The sequence below is a fragment of the Chiloscyllium plagiosum genome, chromosome 30, assembly GCF_004010195.1.
Source record: "Chiloscyllium plagiosum isolate BGI_BamShark_2017 chromosome 30, ASM401019v2, whole genome shotgun sequence".
Taxonomy (NCBI): domain Eukaryota; kingdom Metazoa; phylum Chordata; class Chondrichthyes; order Orectolobiformes; family Hemiscylliidae; genus Chiloscyllium; species Chiloscyllium plagiosum.
In genome coordinates, this window is record NC_057739.1 from 25,690,274 (window position 1) to 25,710,008 (window position 19,735).

The window sequence follows — 19,735 nt, forward strand, 5'->3', positions numbered from 1 at the left end:
ACCATGGTCTGCCTCCTGCTATTATTGAAAACAACTAATTTCCGCCAGGTCTAGCAGGATGCCACAAGATACACATATTCCCCCACCCTCGCTTGTCAGCATTCTGCAGATACCATTCCTTACTCCTGACATTTCTCCACACCCCCACAGCATCTTCATATGCAATCACAGAAGGTGGATCATTTGTCCATTTACCTTCTCCTTGCTCACTATACAAGGCCCCAGACACACCTTCCAGGTGAAGCAGCAATTTACTCCATTCAATCTAGTCTATTGTTCTCACTGCTCATAAAGCGGTCTCTGGGGAGATAAAATGCAGACTGGATACTCTGCGGAACACCTACGTTCACACCTACTCTGTGAAAATGACTCCATTTCCAGTTGCCTGCCACTGAATACACCACTGTGTTCACATGCCAGCATTTCTGTTTCTGGCCTACTACAGTGCTCCAGTGAGGCTCACCACAAGCTGGAAGAACATCATTTTATCTTCTGCGTGGAGACCCTGCAACCTTTAGCACTTAATACTGAATCCAATAATTTTAGAATCTGAACATCACCTCCATGTCTTTTAACCATCTCCAGTCCCCTGACCCTGTTATGATTTGTGTTGCTTTCAGCACAGCAATCCCAGTTTCACTCACTCAGTCCCCATTATCACCTGTTTAGTTTTTCTTCATCAGTTAAAACAGTAATTGCTGGAGATACTCAGTTTTGGAAGCATATGTGGGGAGAAAACAGAGTTAACATTTTGAGTCCAGTGACTCAACCAACTTTTTCGCTCTCCCTTTGGGCTCAGTCTCCACCCATTTGCTTATCCTTTTCCCCCCACTCCAATCCCATCAGCAACATAAATACCACTTTTTCTAGATGCTATCAATTCTGAAGAAGAGTCACTGGACTCAAATAATTAACTCTGGTTTCTCTCCACATACACTGCCAAACCAGAGTGTTTCTCAAACAATTTCATTCAAGCTTTGTTTTGCTCATGGAAGTGAGAGGGATATATTTCTCAACAGTATTCCTGATTTCCAATTGATAGGACACATCAAGGAAAGAGTTCAAATCTGTAGATCAATGATTTGTTTCAGTACCGCCAATGACTCTCATGTAAAGAGTGAACAGAAAACATTACCTCGAGATACAGTTCAAGGTGCATTGTGAATTCTGAAGTGAGAATAAGTCACCTATATAGCTAAGACATTTCAGGTAGATTTTTCTCAGTTTCAAACAAACAGATGTAAAAGGCAGCTTATGTCATATGCTAATTACTCTTTCAAAATGCCTTGCCACCTCCATATATCTATATATATGAATCACACAGATTCCTCTGTCCCTGAACATTATTTTGGTCTATTCCTTTAAATATCTATTTCATCTTCCAAACCCATCTGTCAGCGCACTTTACTTAACTCTTCCCTGTATTGAAGCACTTTGTTTTTGTTGGAGAAGGTGGGTCTGTTCTCCTATGTGGAGAAGATGGACAAGATGAAATTTGATTTGTTTTCAACTTCACAAGCTGGGCAGAGTCCAAAAGGAGAAACAACCCCTCTCATAAAAGGATAAAGAACAGTACAGCATAGTTATAACGTAGCTCACAGAACTAAATGCTACATGACGAATACCTTCTTCACACAGCAAGTGGTTTGGATTTGGAATGCAATGCCTGGAAGTGTGATGCAAGTTCAACTGAAGGATTTAAGGGGATTTTAGGTGACTAGGTAAATAGAAACAATAGTCAGAGTTATAAGGAAAAGCTCGGAAAACGGCACAAAGTCACAATGCTCATTCAGAGAACCGGTACAGACGCACTAAGCCAAATGGCCTAGTAGTGAGTTCTAACAATTCTGTGGTTCTGTGAATTCAATTGTGAGTACAATATAAATAAACAGACATTTTAGTCATAGATACTACACACTGTTTAAAAGTACATGACTATGTGTGCTGCTGTAATGGAAATGCAGGAAAATAGGATTAGATTTTATTTTCCAGCAAGGTATAAATCTTTCTATCTTCTATTTTTAGATAGCTTTGCTTGCTTTTTTTTTTTTAAAACGTTTGTCATAACCTTTTACTCTATTGAAGACGATGATCTACAGCTTCATGTGAATATGCCTCAATGACTAACCACTACAGTAACTTACTAAACGAAACAAGATATCTATGAGGGAGACAAGTCAGATCCATCATCTGAAATAATAACAATGGTCCTTCTCAAAAATATACCTCATTGTAGTCAGCCAAAAGGTAAGGCAAGGGGGAAAAGTTATCACCACCTCTCTTTATCAATAATAGTATTTCCTGACAAAAACGTCTGGGAACAATTCTGAACGTAAACCGTGGCAGCATTTTGTTCTGCATACAGTTGGGTCTGTATCTGTAGTTATATTTGAGTGGCTGGAGAAGAATGGACATTCATGACCCATTAGAAGTACTTACATTAAATCATAAGCACTAAGACTGAAATTTCTATAGTTTCTAACAGTCACCTGAAACTAATGTGAAGGTTTTATAACTTGGAGGCAATACTTCTTAAAGTATATTGCATAGTTTTACAGCTTATTTTATTCTTAGTTATGCTGCAGTTGCAATTGTTGACATTATTAAAGATATTTTTAAACTCCAACAGAGTTTTTATATCAATTATCCCACCCAGCCCCACCAATTCTTCATCTCAGAGGAACCTTGTGTTTCCAAAAACTGAATGTTATTAACTTCATCATTTTATTGAAATAGTGAATATCATTTGCCAAATGCTTAATGTCTCTATTACATTACTCTCTTCACACTACTCTCAATCTAACAACAGCTGACATATATATATTAAAAAAATCTGCATGTATTACTCATTACCATCAGCAATGAAATTAAAGAATTCAGTGCTCCTGAGAAGTCAGCAACAGGGAGCTGAGCAGCTGGTGGTCAAGTAGTGTGATTTAATACTCTGTAGTAAAAGAAATCGCTTTGATGCCAATTGAGAAATGAAAAGAAAAAGAATGAATGCAATGGAAGGCAGCCGTAGGAGGCTAACAAGAGGCAAGAAAATACAAAAGAGGGGAAGAAGAAAAAGAGAAAGAAAGACAGCAATATTGACATCCTGCACTATCACATACCAAAGCACTTCACACCCAATGAAATGGTTTGCTATCAGTCACTGTTGTATACTTGGAAGCCAGAAATATATTTTTTAAAAATGCACAGTTAAATAGCAATTTCTTTCAAAACAGTTTTGTAAAAGGCCGCGATTGTGGTTAAGGCCACTGCAAGGTGGAGTACTGTGCGTACATGAATAAAATTGATCCGATGCTATAAACTTCCATCCAGCAGCTGTTTAGTATCAGCTGTGATGACTATTGATGGAGACAAAGGTAATGGTTGAAGTCCACAACGCCTTAACTTACTGAGACTTTGAAGCCATAAATCAGGTCCTGTGAGGTGATTGTAGCATTACAATGGTGCAAATTCTGAAACTACAATTATGACAAATAGAGTTGAACAGCATGAATCACGGAGGCCATTTTTTAATGGCAGCACTTTGTCTCCTATTTGGGATTATACATACACACACACACACACTTTTAAAATTAAATTTATTCTGACCCAGCCTATTCCAAGTTAACCCATTACTTTACTATGTCAGGTCGATTAAATTGTGCAAAACATATTATCTTCGCTTCTGAAAGTATAAGGATTGATTGGGAGAAAATATTCTTAGCTTAAATCTTAATGGGTATTCTGAAGCTTAAAGCATAAATATATCATATATTTAAAAATACAAATTCCAAAAAAGAATCAATGTACACTTTTTAATATAAAACCCATTGCAATATTTGACCAGTTTTTCAATTAATACCACATTTCGAGTAGTTATATAGCAAATGCTTAAATGTTACCAAGTCATAAAATAGAATTTTACAAATGGGTCTAATTAAGAAATTGAAGAAATAATGCAAACATAAAAAACTGTCTGTAGCAATAATCCAATTCTCTTTTCAAGAATGCTTGGTATATGATACACAGCACTGAGAATAAATCAATACAGAGTTTCAAAATTTACACAATATGCAATTTACGTAATATACAATCACAGATTTAAAATAATCTTCTGAATGAAATGCATACTTACATTTTCAGGTATACTAGGAAGTTCCAGGGTATCGGGTGTGGTAAAATACGAATGCTGCCAAAAAAATGGAAATATTTAGCTCTCTCTTAAAATAGCTTACGGAAAATATACAAGATTGAAGTTTGATTCTGAATCGTGGTACCAGCTATAATATGGAAATATAACTTTAGTTATTCAGACCAGCTAATTTAGATATGTAAATTTAATTTGGTTATATATATTCTATGGAGTAGCTGGGAAATGGACACTAAGTCATGGCCTAGCTAGCAACACAAACATCTTGCAAACAATGAAAGAAAACATATTATACACAAGATAAAATCAAATTGTACAAGTAGCATGGGTTACCGCACTTTATTTGCAGGAAGTTAAGAATCAGTATAAAAGAACCTCCAATCACTTAAAGGTCGCTCTGCTATAACGTATGTTTTGTCAGCGTGAACTGGCTATAATGCAATTGACGAATTGTGGCTGTTGTTTGGATAATTTTCTGCATGGGTGTAGCGATTTTCTATTCGCAATCTTCTACAGTGCAATTTTCAAGAGCGCAAGGTTCAGATGAATACAACCGTTGTTTTATAGCAGAATGACCTGTATTATAATAAGTGTGACTAAGTTCAAAAAGCAATTTTTATAACAATGTACCTACCACATTTTTTTCTATTTTTCATTCGAAGGAATGTGGGCATTTCTGGCTAGCCTAAGATTTATTGCCCACCCCCAATTGCCTTAGAGGTGATGGTGAGCTGACTTCTTTAAACACTGCAATCCCTGGGTGTACAAGCAATCCACAGTGTTGTTCAGAAGGGTGTTTCAGGATCTTGATCAGTGAAGAAACAACAATATAATGCCAAGTTATGATGACGTATAACTTGGAGGTGAACATGATTGCGATGTTCACATGCATTTATTGCTCTTGGAAGATAGTTATTGCCTGATGTTTGTCAGAAAGCTGGTCCTATTTTTTCTAAAAGCAGATTCTTTTTTCTTGATTTTTTTCCAGAAGGGTGATAAAACAGTCCGGGCTCCAATGTGACAGGTTTGGTACAGAGATGAAAGGGTTTACTGACAGGCCTTTTGTTTATACAAGATGAGACTTTAGGTCAATGTTTTTATGCTTTAGAAGTAACCTGTATAAGTCAAGAGGGCGTGGCCAGCTCTCCAGCTGTGCAGTTCAGTTCAGAACTTGAGTGTCAGTGCAGCAGAAGCTGTGTGGAAACAGGCTGCTGAACTCTCTCTCTTTCTGCCCTTCTAACTTGGACCTAGAAGCCTTTGTCTCATTTTTGCTCTGTGTTTAAAGGGTTTGTTTATTGGGACTGTTGCACGTACTTTTCGGAACAGCACAATTAAGTCTAGTTTGGATAGACTGAGTTCTGTGGGTATTCTATCTTCTGTTATGTTTCACTGAGTAATTTTGTGAATAAATTTGTGTCTGTTTTAATACCTGGTAGTCAACCTAGCTAACTTACTCCAGGTAATTTTCACTGTACACTTACTGAAACAAATAGCAAAGTTACAGTCTGGGCTGCCTGCTTAAGAATGTTTTGAGTGGTCTGGCCTATTCCATAACAGATTGGGGGCTCTTTGTGGGCTTAAACAGCAAGTGGTAGGTGCTAATGTCTTTATTTCGGGTGTTGGTTTGGGTGGGTAGACAAAGTTTGGGAGAGCAATGGCTCTTTCAGTCGCCAAGAGTATTCTGGAGGTGGACGAGGTGAACTTGGTAGTTTTACAAAACGTGCTTAAGGCCAGGCTGCTGGAATTACTAGACAAGCTGGGGTTGAAGCTACCTCTATCTGTGAGGAAAGGACAGACAATTAAGCAGTAGCTCAGCATTTAAACTTGTTGAAAATCCATCAGGATCTACAGAGATGGCAAGAAGTTAACTACAAATGAAGCAGTTTGAGTTAGAGGTGAGAGAGAAGGAAAGGGCAGCAGAAATGAAACAGTTTGAGTTAAAAGCAGAAGAGAAAGAAAAAGAGAGAGATGTTGCACTTCAGAAATTGACACTTAAAAGGCTGGAGATAAAGGCCGACAGTAAGCTTAGTGTGGAAGAGCAGAGAGTTAAAACGGCAAAATTAACAGCTGAAGTGGCTGATGATTATGAACTGATCCATAAAATACCGTTCGGTTTCCAGAATCAATTGTAGCCCACGAGGGATAGAAATTGGGACAAAGAGAAATACTCACATAGAATGGGAAAGGTAGGTCGCAGTGTAGATCATAATGAGAATTTACACAGGGTAAAAAGTAAACCCTTGAAGGGGACTAAGAAAGTAAAAAGTCCAGTGTTTTCATTGTAATAAAGTGGGCTACATGAAATCAGTGTTGGTGGGTTAGGAGAAGCCAGATGTAGGAAAACAGGAGAAGCCGAAGTTTTGTTGGCATTGTAACACAAAGCTGCATCAGAGGTTGATTAAGGAAAAAGTGCCAGTTCTGCTTAAAAAATATACCTGCAAGGGTAATGTTTATACACATAAGCCAGAAGTAGCAGGCAAAGAGGTTACAATATTAAGGGACTCAGGATCTTCTCAGTCTGCGATGCTGAAGGATGAGGAGATACGTACTCCTGAAGGACTACTGCCAGAAAAGGTACTGATAACGTGGGACAAATGGCACCCAGTTGTATAAAGTGAGGCGAGAGAGTCCAGAAAAGAGTGAAGAATTTGTGATAGGAATACTGGTTAAACTCTCAGCTCCAGGAATAGTATGTCCTTGCAAATGACATTGCTGATTCACCAGTAGTCATGTTGCCTACTCTAGTTGAAGAGCCAGTAGAGACGCAGGCAACTGAAGACATGGAGAATGTTTATCCTGGAATCTTCCCAGATTGTATCTTAATGAGATCACAGAATCACAAGTTGAAGCAGGAGAGATCAAAAGGCACAGATAAGGAAGCTATAATAGCATTATCAAAGACTTTTTTTTGATCAGGTAAATGGGACAGAACAGGAGTAAATAGGTAAACATGTAAGCATCTTTAGCTCTAAGTTTATTGAGTTACAGCAGAAAGATGAGAACTTTATGCACTTGTATCAAAAAGCATATACAGAAAAGGAGAGTGAATGCATCCTTGTGTGTCTTAATGAGGAAATAGAGACCTTCACACATTCAAGTGGATGAGAAATGGGCAGAGATTCATTAAATTGTTTTGCCAGTAGGGTATAAAAAGAGGTGCTGCGAGTGGCGCATGAGCTACCACTTGGAGGTCATTTAGGAGTGAGGAAAACACAGGCTAAAATACAAAGACATTTTTACGAGGCCTGAACCACAAAAGGATGCAGTCAAAGTTTGTCAGACATGTCATATATGTCAGCTAATCAGAAAACCACAGGCAGTAATAAAACTTGCACCTTTAATACCTATTCCAACATTCAAGGAACCTTTCACAAGAACCTTAATTGATTACGTAGGTCCCCTACCTCAAACAAAGCTTGGGAATAAGTATTTATTAACAATAATGGATATATCAACTAGATTTCCCGAGGCAGTCCCAATTTCACAATGTCACAGCGAAAAGGGTTGTAGAAGAATTACTGAAATATTTTAGGCTAGATATGGACTACCAATAGAGATAGAGTCAGATCAAGGGTCAAACTTCATATCCAAACTATTCAAGGTGGTTATGGATAGCTGTGGAATAAAGCAATTCAAATCTACTACGTACCATCCAGAGTCATAGGGAGCGCTAGAGAGATGGCATCAAACACCAAAGACCATGTTAAGGGCTTATAGTCAGGACTATCCAGATGATTGGGATAAGGGAGTTCCGTTTGTGCTTTTTGTGATCAGAGATGCACCAAATGAATCAACCAAATTCAATCCATTTGAATCAGTTTTCGGACGTGAAGTAAGAGGACCATTAGAATTGATTAATGAGAAATTAATAAGTTACAATTCAGAGACCACCCATTTGGACTGTGTGTCAAATTTTACAGAACGATTAAATAGAGCGGGGGAGCTGGCAAAACAACATTTAAAAGTATCGCAGCATACAATGAAACAGGAAGTGGAAAAGAATCAAAAATTTGCAATTTTGCCATTGGGAATAAGGTACTGGTGTTACTCCCAATAATAAGTGAACCTTTAAAACCAAGGTTTAGTGGACTTTATCAAATCAAGAGGAAATTGAGTGAGGTGAACTACTTGATAGGGACTCCAGACAGAAAGAAATCTCACTGTGTGTCATATGAATATGCTCAAAAGGTATTTTGACAGGGAAGGAAAGCAAGAGGAGAATGTGTTCATGATCACAGCACAGAAGGAAGAACCAAATTCAGAGAATTCTGAATTTGACATTCCTCAAATCAAACTGGATAATGAGGAAGTTGTCAAAAATTGGGATAAATTATTGAGTTACCTTCCACAAGAAAACTGAAATGACCTGAAAGAGTTATTACTCTCACATTAGGAGATATCTGGAAATAAACTGAGAAGTACTAACCTAATTGTGGATGATGTAGATATAGAAGATGCTGTTCCAAATAAGCAACATCCTTATAGGCATAACGCTCTAAAGTTGGCACAGGTTCAGGAGATAGAACGCATACTCCAAGATGGCATAAACAAAGTGAGTTAGTGACTGGAGCTCACCCATAGTCACAGTGTCAAAGCCTGATGGTATCCAACTGTTACGTGTGGACTATTGCAAAGTCAATGCCATTACAAAGAGTGATGCATATCCAATTCCATGGTTGGAGAACTGTGTTGAAAAGATGGGACAAGCAACTTACATTTCTAAGTAGGACATGCTCAGAGGCTCTTGGCAGGTACCTTTTTCAGAAACAGCAAAAGCAATTTCAGCTTTCTTAAGGCCAAATGGACTATATCAGTTTAAAGGAGAAAGTGAGGTCTGCAGATGCTGGAGATCAGAGCTGAAAATGTGTTGCTGGAACAGCGCAGGTCAGGCAGCATCCAGGGAACAGGAGAATCGACGTTTCAGGCGACCTGCTACGCTCTATATCAGTTTAAAGTCATGCCATTTGGTATGAAAAATGCTCTGGCTCCATTTCAAGAATTAACTAATAAGGTCATTGCTTTGGAGTGTATATTAATGACCTGGTGATTTTTAGTCAGTCAGTCACAGAAGGAACATTCACAACATCTATCAGAATTGTTTGATTGACTTCAGAAGGCAGGCTTGGTAGTAAAGCTAGCTAAAAGTGAATTTGTCAAAGCCGAAGTCATCTTCCTGGGTCATTTTATTAGACACTGACAAATGGCCCCAAGGGACGTGAAAATGAATTTCCCACAACGTTGACGAAAAGAGCAGTACTACGGTTCCTGGAGTTGAGTGGATTTTACCGAAAGTTTTTGCCAAAGTTTAGCGGTGTGGCTGCTCCACTCACCGAATTGTTAAAAAAAAAGGGCAACAAGGTTCAGTGGACAGCAGACTGTCAAAAGGCATTTGACAGCCTAAAAACTATTAACCACTGCCCCAGTATTAGCCACACCTGATTACACAAAGCCTTTCAAGGTGGCTATCGATGGTAGTGCCGTGCTCCTGCAGGAGGATGACGACAAGAGAATAGAAAGACCCATTGGGTAATTTTCCAGGAGGTTGAACGTTCATCAATAAGAATATTCAACAGTTCAGAAAGAGACTTTGAGCTTAGTGTAGGCATTACAACATTTCAGTGTTTATATTACCAGCAACGCAGCTCAGATATCATATACACTGACCTTAACCCATTGACATTTGTGGAGAAATTTAAAGGAACAAAATGCCAGACCATTTAGACGGAACCTGTTGTTGCAGCCATTCAATTTGACAATTGTGCACATGGCAGGTTGCAAAAACGTGATTGCTGATGCGTTGTCAAGACTCAAATGAGATAGAGGTGTTCAGTAGTGGATGTGCCATGGCCTGAATTTGAATGTGGTTGTGCATGTTTGCATGTGTATAGTCAGTGTAGTATATGTGTGTGTTTTAGAGTATTAACCAGTTTTTTTTTAGGGTTATACAAATTAAGCCATCTGTGGGTATTGATGGCTGTTTTTTTAAGGGGGGGGGGCAAGAGGTGTCACAAAAGCTGGTCCTTTTTTTTCTAAATGCTGTTCCTTTTCTCAAGGATACTGTGCCCTTGATTTTTTTTCAAAAGGGTCTTAAAACAGTCCAGGCTCCGAGTTAGCTGGTTTGGTACAGAGATGAAAGAGTTAACTGAGAGGCCTTTTATTTATACATAAACAGAGGAAACTTTAGGCCAACACTTTTATATTTTAGAAGTAACCTGTATAAGTCAAGGGAGCATGGCCAGCTCCTTAGCTGTGCGGTTCGGTTCAGAACTTTCGAGTCAGTGGAAACAGGCTGCTGAACTCTCTCTCTCTTTCGGCCCTTCTAATTTGGACCTATAAGCCTTTGTCTCATTTTTGCTCTGTGTTAAGGGGTTTGTTTATTGGGACTGTTGCACGTACTTTTCGGAACAGCACAATTAAGTCTAGTTTGGATAGACTGAGTTCTGTGAGTATTCTATATTCCATTGTGTTTCATTGCGTAATTTTGTGAATAAATGTTTATCTGTTTCAAAACATGGTGGTAAACCAAGCTAATGTACTCCGGGTAATTTTCACTGTACACTTACCAAAACAAATTGCAAAGTTACAGTCTGGGCTGCCTGCTTAAGAATGTTTTGAGCGGTCTGGCCTCGTCCATAACATGTTTTGAGAATACTACTTGCTACTCATTAGCCCAAGCTTATATCTTGTCCAGATCTTGCGGCATATGAACACAGATTGCTTCAGTGTATGAGTCATTGTGAATGGTGCTGAATATTGTACAATCATTCAGCAGCGAACATGCCCCACATCTGACTTCAGGATGGTTGGACAGTCACTGAAGCAGGTAAAGATGGTTAGGCCTACGATACTATCCTGAGTTTTGTCCTAGAGCTGAGAAAATTGACCCTCCTAGAACCAGAACCATCATCTTTTGTATTAGATATGACTTCAACCAATAGCAAAACTGGTTTTGCTAGGGCTTCTTGGTGCCATACTCAGTCAAATGTGATCACGATGTCAAGCGTTACCACTCTTGCCTCACCTCTGGAGTGAACAAAGGCTGTAACGAGGTCAGGAGTTCTAGCAGCAGCAAAATTGAGCATCAGCAAACAGGTTATTCCTTTGCAAATCCCACTTGAACATAGTCAATGACCCTTTCCATCACTTTGCTGATGATCAAGAATTGACTGATAACTTGCTAATTGACCACATTAGATTTACTTTGGTTTTTGAGCATAGTACATACCTAGACAATTTTTGATGCCGGTGTTGTAGCTGTACCGGAACAGCTTTGTTAAGCGTACAGCAGAAGTCTTAAATACTACTGTCAGAATGCTGTCAGAGCCCGTAACCTTTGTAGCATCTACTGTGTTCTGCCATTTCTTGAAATCACAAAATATAACATTGGTTGAAGACTAGTGTCTGTGATGCAGAGGACCTTATGAAGGCCTCAGTTTCAACCAAATATACATTCTATTAAAATTGCACTGATGGAAAATGTTGTTCTCATCAGTGTTCTTCTCAATTTTACGTCAAGCACTAGAGTTTGTAACTTTTTGAAAACCTTATTACAATAGTATCTAGTTAATCCTTTATCAGAGATTGATAGTAGGGTTGTTAAAATAGGCATCAGCATTGCCAAGCTTTACAGGAAACCATATTACTTAATGATAGTTACCTAGATAGTGTGCGTAATCCTATCTGAAAATATACATCTATAAAGGTCAGCAGCAGACAGGTCACTGCCTGTGATGCTTGCACAAGAGTAAATTAATCGCATACATTTTCCAGGTTCTTTCAGGCAAAGTAACCAGTTCAGAAAGGAGTACAACAGTTAGCCGGTACATACGGAACCATAGCCAAGTTTGAATCCGTACCTTCAAAATTCAAGGGTATAGAGAAGCAAGTTATGAACAAAGGGGATGAAAAAAACTAATGAAAATGAAGGCTTGAAATAGCAGAGAGAAATGTAATTATAACCATTTCATTGCTTTGGAACAATGTTGCCACTCTGAGTAACGGTGCTCAGACTGTTTACATGGGGAGTTGGGGGTATTTTCCCAGGTTTCTGTGATTCTTTTATAATCTAGCACTGACTTCCTCATCCATGAATCTTAAAAATTGTGAGGAAACTTTTTGTGCCACTGGAAACAGAATTGAGATGGTTCGTTCTCATTTTAGCACTCTTGGCAGAAATACCTTCAAATTTTCCTCCTGATTTGGATTTAAATCTAGTGTCTGGCAAAAGGTGATAATATTTGATAAATTTTTAAAAATACGCTTTTCATCTCTTTCCATTTCAACTGTCTAGCCGCATCAGCTGAACTACTCAGTTCAAATGCTCCCACAGCAACTGAACAGCTAAAAGAAACAAAGCCATCCATAAGCTGTTCTTTGATATCCTTTCCTGCTCCATTGCCCATGAAATGCTTAAGCAAAGGGCAGACTAGAAGCATTCTTTTGAACCATAATATGAAATGCCTGGAATGAGCTGAACTATCCCATCAGACTGCAGTGCCTCCGAGACAACCTGCCCTTTAGGTCAGGCAGGCATGCTGTTCCTACAAAGGCTCTGCCTCTCCACAGCCAGCCAATGACCTGCCAAGGACAAACAACTACTACCTGTCGATTAACATTAGAGAGGAATTGCAGCTGCTTACGGTTATCGTGGGGTAAGAATTTGAGAGACAATTAAATTGTTTCAATACACATCACTGGTTTGTCAAGAGGAAATGTCACAGGTGACTAATTGTCTGAAAGCATCAGATAGACAAAATCTTTGCAAGTATAACAGAATGTTGTCATAGAAGAGAAGTGTCAAAACAGAGTTGCCTAATTCTACAATTGTTTTTCATTATTACAATTACTATTTGTATGATGTCACTAAATTAAAATTAGCAAGTAATTATGCAAATAAAAACATCATTTTCAATTACAAATGAGCAGCAACTGTATACACACTGTTCAATCACATCATTTGTATTGGGATATGAATTATGCAGAAAGCAAGTAAAACATCTGATTAGATTATACAACATCCAGAGACCTGGGTCAAAACTCAAGGCTATAATGATTTGTTAGTTGGACACAATCTCACATCTCCATTTGAGAGCATATATGTACCAAATGAAAGCCCCCATCCGCCAAATATCTCTCTACACCATTCTAAATGAAAAGACCATTATTGCAGTGTCCGGGAAAAGCCATCTGAAATGCTGAGAACAGTCTGGAATTTTGTGGAGCTGAGAACACTGGGCAAAGGAGGGATTTAACAAATAGGGCAGAGATTCCCCCAGGTCAGTTGTATGCAAGTCATAATGTTTGGATATGCTTGGACCTTGAAGGGCCATAGCCCGGGCTTGGGGGAGAATGAATTGTGAGGTGAAGGGGGGGTAAAAACAATGACTGCAGATATTGGAAACCAGATTCTAGATTAGAGTAGTGCTGGAAAGGCACAGCAGTTCAGGCAGCATCCGAGGAGCAGGGAAATCGACATTTCAGGCAAAAGCCCTTCATCAGGAATACAGGCAGAGTGCCTGAAGGGTGGAGAGATAAATGAGAGGAGGGTGGGGGTGGGGAGAAAGTAGCATAGAGTATAGTGGGTGAGTGGGGGTGGAGATGAAGGTAATAGGTCAGGGAGGAGGGTGGGGGAAGGGGGGGTGGTTTGCAAAAGTCACATTAACCTCAGTACTGAAGGAAATCCAAAAATGAGGCTATATGCTGCCTGGATGGGAGGGAACAGTGGGAAAGTAAGCCCATGTTTCAGGCAAACAAAATAGTAGTGACATTCAACACTAGAAATGAATTCTGCTTGGAGAGCAGAAGTTAGAACAAAGTCAATGTTCAAGTTAACACAGATCAGTGAAGGGTCAGGTATTCCAGCAGCACTGTCCATATAACTTAACAAATTATTCACATATGCACAGGTGTTTTAAATATCTATTAGCAAACCTCCCATTCTGTTGCTATGTTGAGTCAAAAGGGGAAAACACAAATATAAGTGCATTTATGTAGCACACTCATGACAAGAAGTCATCCGAACTTGCTTCACGGGTAAATAAATACCTTCAAACTGGAATCACTTTATTTACAAAACCCACCAGCCAATTTAAGTACGGTAAGCTCCCAAAACCAGCAATGTGATAATGACCAGATAATCTGATGTTGGCTTAAGAATAAATATTGGCCAAGACGAGAGATAATACTCTTGCTCTTCTTCAGAAACCTGCCACAGAAAAAAGCACATAGAAAGGAATACTTGGTTTTATACTGTGCCTCTCACAACCTCAGGATGTGTTAGTGTACATGACAGCAACTGAGAGTCTTTTGAAGTCTAGTGACTGTTACAGTATAGGAAACACAACAGCCAATTTGTCGTTAAAAACAGCAATGTAGTAATTATTATATAATTTGTTTGAGAGATGTTAATTTGGAGTTAATTGTTGGTCAGGACATCGGGGATAACTCCCTCAAGCTCTAGTTCAAAATAGCCAGTTGGATATTTTACACGAAAGAGCAGACAAAGTTTCTGTTTGACATCTCATCTAAAACCCACAATGCTGGACACTGCAGAACAATCTTCTGAATGAAAAGAACGCAACCATAATTGCCACACTAACATGTTAAAGCATGATTTGAAACAAATTTGACAAGGACAGGAAGGGCATGCAGCGAGCAAGATGCTTAACATGCAAGACTTAAAAACTGTGTTTGTGATTATCTATCCACCATAAAGTCATTTGAAATAATAGTGTTCAAATGGAACAGAATTTCTTAAATAAAAATTACTAAAAGGTACTTTCATCCAATTTTAACTTCATAAACCTGCCGTGCATTCACACTCCAAGCAAGTTGACGTTAATAATTCATTGAGTCAGAATGAATGTAATCAGGACAGTTAATGGAAGTAAGAATAATTAAAATTATTTTTCCAATTATATTCAAGAAGAATAACCAATTTAACACACAAACAACAAAAAACAAGAAATAATGATAATGAATTCCCTTTATGACATCACAGTAAATACAGGGTCACAGAGAACACAGTTTAATTTTTAATGGATTCCTACCTTTTTCCAAATCAAAGGTTGATTCACATACTCTACAGTATGTCTTTGATCCCAAACTATAAAAGACAGTATTCATAGTGGACCCATAACTATAGCTTAAGCCTCAATTCCTGAAACTCCTGGAGTGGTGCACACTGATTCAAATCAAACATTACTTCTGATGATGCGCCATGCTTTGTTTAAGTCTGCATTCAAACATGATGCCAAAGGTAGTGTGGGAATGTATTCTTTAAATAGCAATACTTAATAAAAATTCTTAACACGAAACAATTTTAAAATTTGCCCACTATATTTTTATGAAAAGATTCTTTATTCTTTCTTGAGATGTTGGCATTGTCAACAAGGCCATTTATTGCCCATTCCTAATTGCCTTTGAAACCGGGTGGCTGGCTAGGTCATTTTGGAGGGCACTTAAATGTCAACAACATCTCTGTGGATCTAGAGTTACATGTAGGTCAGACAAGCAGATTTTCTTTCCTGCAAGTTTGAATACACATACAAATACATTCAAGAACAGCTTCTTCTCCACAGTTATCAGACTTTTGAACAGACCTCTCAGGTGTTAATTCTGCTCGCTCTCTCTCTCTGCACCTTCTCTGTGAATGTTACATTGTATTCTGCATTCTGGAATGTTACGCTGATGCACTTTGTTTGGTATAATCTGCCTGCTTAGCACGCAAAACAACATGTTTCACTGTATCTCAGTATGTGTGACAATAAATCAATCACCAAAGGACATTAACAAAAGAGATGTGATGTGTTTTGTACAAGAACTGACTATAGTTTCATGGTCACCATTACTGAAACTTTAACTACCTTCCAGATTAGAATTAGAATTTGAATTAGAATTCCTACAGTATGGAAACAGTCCCTTCAGCCCAACAAGTCGACACCGCCCCTCTGAAGAATATCCCACTCTGACCCATTACTCTACATCTTCCCTGACTAATGCACCTAACCTATACATCCCTGAACACTGGACAATTTAACATGGCCAATTCACCTAACCTGCATATCTTTGGAATAGGGGAGGAAACAGAAGCACCCAGAGAAAACCCACGCAGGCACAGGGAGAATGTGCAAACTCCGAACAGACAGTCGACTGAGGGTGGAATCAAACCCGGGTCCATGGCGCTGTGAGGTAACGGTGCTAACCACTGAGTTACTGTGCCACCCCAGGTTTGTTAGCTGAATTCATATTTCACTAACTGTCATTATTGGATTTGCTTCTGGATTACCAATCCAACAATATTCCCAATATGCCAATGTCTCCCCCTTTTTTTTTTAAAATATGTATGCACAGAAATACATTTCACTTACCACACTTAAGTGAACAGTTGAGCCTGGCTCTGGAAGAGGATGGTTGTATAGTGTTTCCAGCAATTCCTTCCACTGACAGTCCTGAAACATTACACATTTTTTTAAACAAAAAATCACGATTCATTTTTAAAAGCTATCACAACTGAACACAGATTGATTAGTCACATTTCAAGATAATTGGCCTAAACAACAGAAACCTATTCAGCATTAAAAAATGTTAATAGTTTAGCTACCAGTTATTCGAAAAGTGTCAGAAAAGGGTGTGCATAGTTGCATTCTGAAGAAATGTGCTGCAGTCATCGTATTTAAAAGACTACATTCACAGGAGTCTGGAAAGAAATAGGTCAGTATTTCTTATATTTAATTTCAGATACACCAGTTTATTAAAATCATTCATCAATAAAAAAGGAAAAACCACAAACTTTCAAGCCAATTGTAAAATTAGTATACTGAAGTTTTTAGTTAGTTTATACTGTTCAAAAAAAGCTAAAAATTGATTTTGACACATGATATATTGTTAAATACCTTCTAATAATGCACTTTTAAAATAGACAAACAGTATATTTAAAGGTGTTCATCTCAAACAAACAAAAGAAATCAGAGTTTACAAATTTGAATAAACTGAAATATCTCTTGACACTGCATTATAATTCATTATTCTTACATCATGACATTAAAGAACCATACCTGTCCTTTAACAGTGTATTCTGCTAAGATGTTCAGAAGCTTGTAGAAAACTTCAAACCAAGGTAAATAGCTGAAATTAAATACAGACCAATCAATGTTATATGTAAACCTCTTATAATCTTAACAGAAAAGGCATAAAGGATAAAGATGATTTTGGAAATCTGAATTAACAGTATTAAAATATAGACATTCATCAAAACAACATGAGAAAAAACAAATTTAAATTCACACAAACATACCAGAAGTTCCACCTGGAGTCAAGTTTAATTGTGATCCAAATTCTGGCCAAGACCTATGTCAATTCATTAGATTGATAACTTGGAATAATATGGTTCTTGATTTTACAGGACAACTTGGGCCTCAACTGCCTGACTAAAACCTCAGTGACAAGCCCACACGCTATACTATGGTTACTCCTGAGCTATTTAAGGCTGGGAACAGTTTGAATAGTCAAGTTTACTTATTCGCTGTAGTGTTGCCTGTGCACAATTTTCCTTCAGCACAATTTCACCTGCTCAGCATTTCTTTAACGCTCTTCCTCCAAGTATAGGCTTAATGCCATTGATTACTTTCTGGTGAGATTTCTGCCCTGATTTTGCCTTAGGGAATTCTTAGCAGATCAGACTGCTGACAACCTTGTCGTCCTAGCGGTATCAAACAGGAGCAGTTGTCACTACTAAGACTGAAGGCAGCTTCAATCAAGAACAGACAGGATTTACTCAGAGCCTGTGGTATTACTGGTAGGGCTCAACAAAAAAACAGGGTGAGTTGGGTTCTTACACAGCATGGGCTTCCCCTTACCAATGTTAGAACAGCACCAGGGAGAAGACCAAATCAGAACGTTGCACTCCATGATTGAAGCACATAAATGGATGAGATTCTGATAATGTAATACTGAACATTGCAACACTGCCAGGAGTGCTGTCCTTCAGCTCAGGCATTTCCTCTCTGTTGGTGTGAAATATTTCTGGCTTTTCTTTACTTCATTGAAAAGTAAGGGAGTTTTCCTTAGAATTCTGATTAATTTTAATCTATCAAACATCAAAAATGTTTGAAATGCACTACATAAATGAAAAAAATACTTTGGCACTCACTGTACTTCATGTTTATGGAAAGTTGATTCATGTATTGTGGCCACGACAGCCAAATATGAGCTGATAACAATAAGTGCATCATAACGAAAGAGAAGGAAATTAAATGCAACACCTCTAAAATCAAAACATAATTTTAATATGGCAAGATCTCTAGACTGCAAAGAAAAAAAGTGTTATGCCTTTAAGTTCTGTTCAAAATTCCTAGAGAGGGCAATTTATTTTAGTGGTACATCATAAATTGATTTAATGCATTAGATATGAGAAAAAGATGACATTTTAATACATGTATGACAATGTAACACTTTGTCAAATATTTTCATAAGTATGCTTTACAGCCATCTCTAATAGGACATACAAACATATGGAGGGTGATTTTGACCTTCACTTGTCTTGTAGGGACACAGTGGGTAAGCAGTCTGAATGGCCAAGTTTACTTATTCACACTAATGTTGTGTGAGTGCAATCGTCCTTTAGCACAATCTCACCTGCTCAGCATTCCTCTAATGCTCTTCCTCCAAATCAAGTATAAGCTTAATCCTACTGAGTACACTCATTTTAAAAAATGCAATATCAAAGTATCCCCCCCCCCCAAAATACCTATGGAAATAAAAACAACGTGCTAGAAGTAATCATCAGGCCTGTCAGCATATATAACAAGAAATGACAGAATATTGATGCTTTACTTGTAATCCATCATTACACATTTATATACATGAAACATTGTTTTAAATTCAGAGATTTTTTTAGCGTTTGCAGCTTTTCAATTTTATTTACAAGAAAAACTGTCAAGGAAGTCTAACTGTACTCACCGTGTCACTATAAATAATTGGCATCTAACAACTAGTATTAGAGAATGCCTGCTGTATATGAGAAATTTAGAAATCAAGCACTCGTGATGTAACTAACAGGATCATAATTACAGCAAATATCATTCTATTCCATAGTATCAAAATGAAACTCCATGAAAACATGCCCCACCACCCATCTGAATGGCATTGTCAATAATATGCAATGCATACTTTGGACTCCCACCTGCAATTTCATCCCATAATTTGATACATTAAACAACCAAATCTCAAGATTCATTTGATGTCTGGATAAATGATATTTAAAAAGTAGGGAACCAACATTCGTACAGCCACCTTCACATTTTCATGTTTTTCTAAAGCACTTTATATTCAATTGATTACTTTTAAATATAGCTTCCAGTCTTATCAAAGTCCCACAGTCAGAAATTGACTTTGCTTGCTTGTGGTCATGTTGATGAGATTCAAGAACATTAGCCAGGTGCATTTCCTGCTTTCTTGTAGTCACCCAAATAAGAAGACAGAAACAAAAGTTGACACCCTTGGAGAAACTCAGCAGGCCTCGCAGCATTTATTTTGACTAAGTCATAGAGTCATAGAGATGTATGCACCGAAACAGAGTCTTCAGTCCAACTCATC

At 38.1% G+C, this 19,735-nt stretch overlaps 1 protein-coding gene across 6 annotated transcripts in view; it reads right to left on the reverse strand.

Annotated features, from left to right (window-relative positions):
* The window catches only part of dennd1a (DENN/MADD domain containing 1A), a 523,293-nt gene that overhangs the window by 280,736 nt on the left and 222,822 nt on the right, over positions 1-19,735 (reverse strand). For all 6 annotated transcript variants that reach the window (XM_043720138.1, XM_043720136.1, XM_043720140.1 and 3 more), the window contains 3 exons: positions 17,197-17,266; positions 16,510-16,590; positions 4,127-4,180 (listed from right to left, as the gene is read on the reverse strand). In XM_043720138.1, coding sequence (XP_043576073.1) covers positions 4,127-4,180; positions 16,510-16,590; positions 17,197-17,266 — 205 coding nt within the window. The remainder of the gene's footprint in view (positions 1-4,126; positions 4,181-16,509; positions 16,591-17,196; positions 17,267-19,735) is intronic.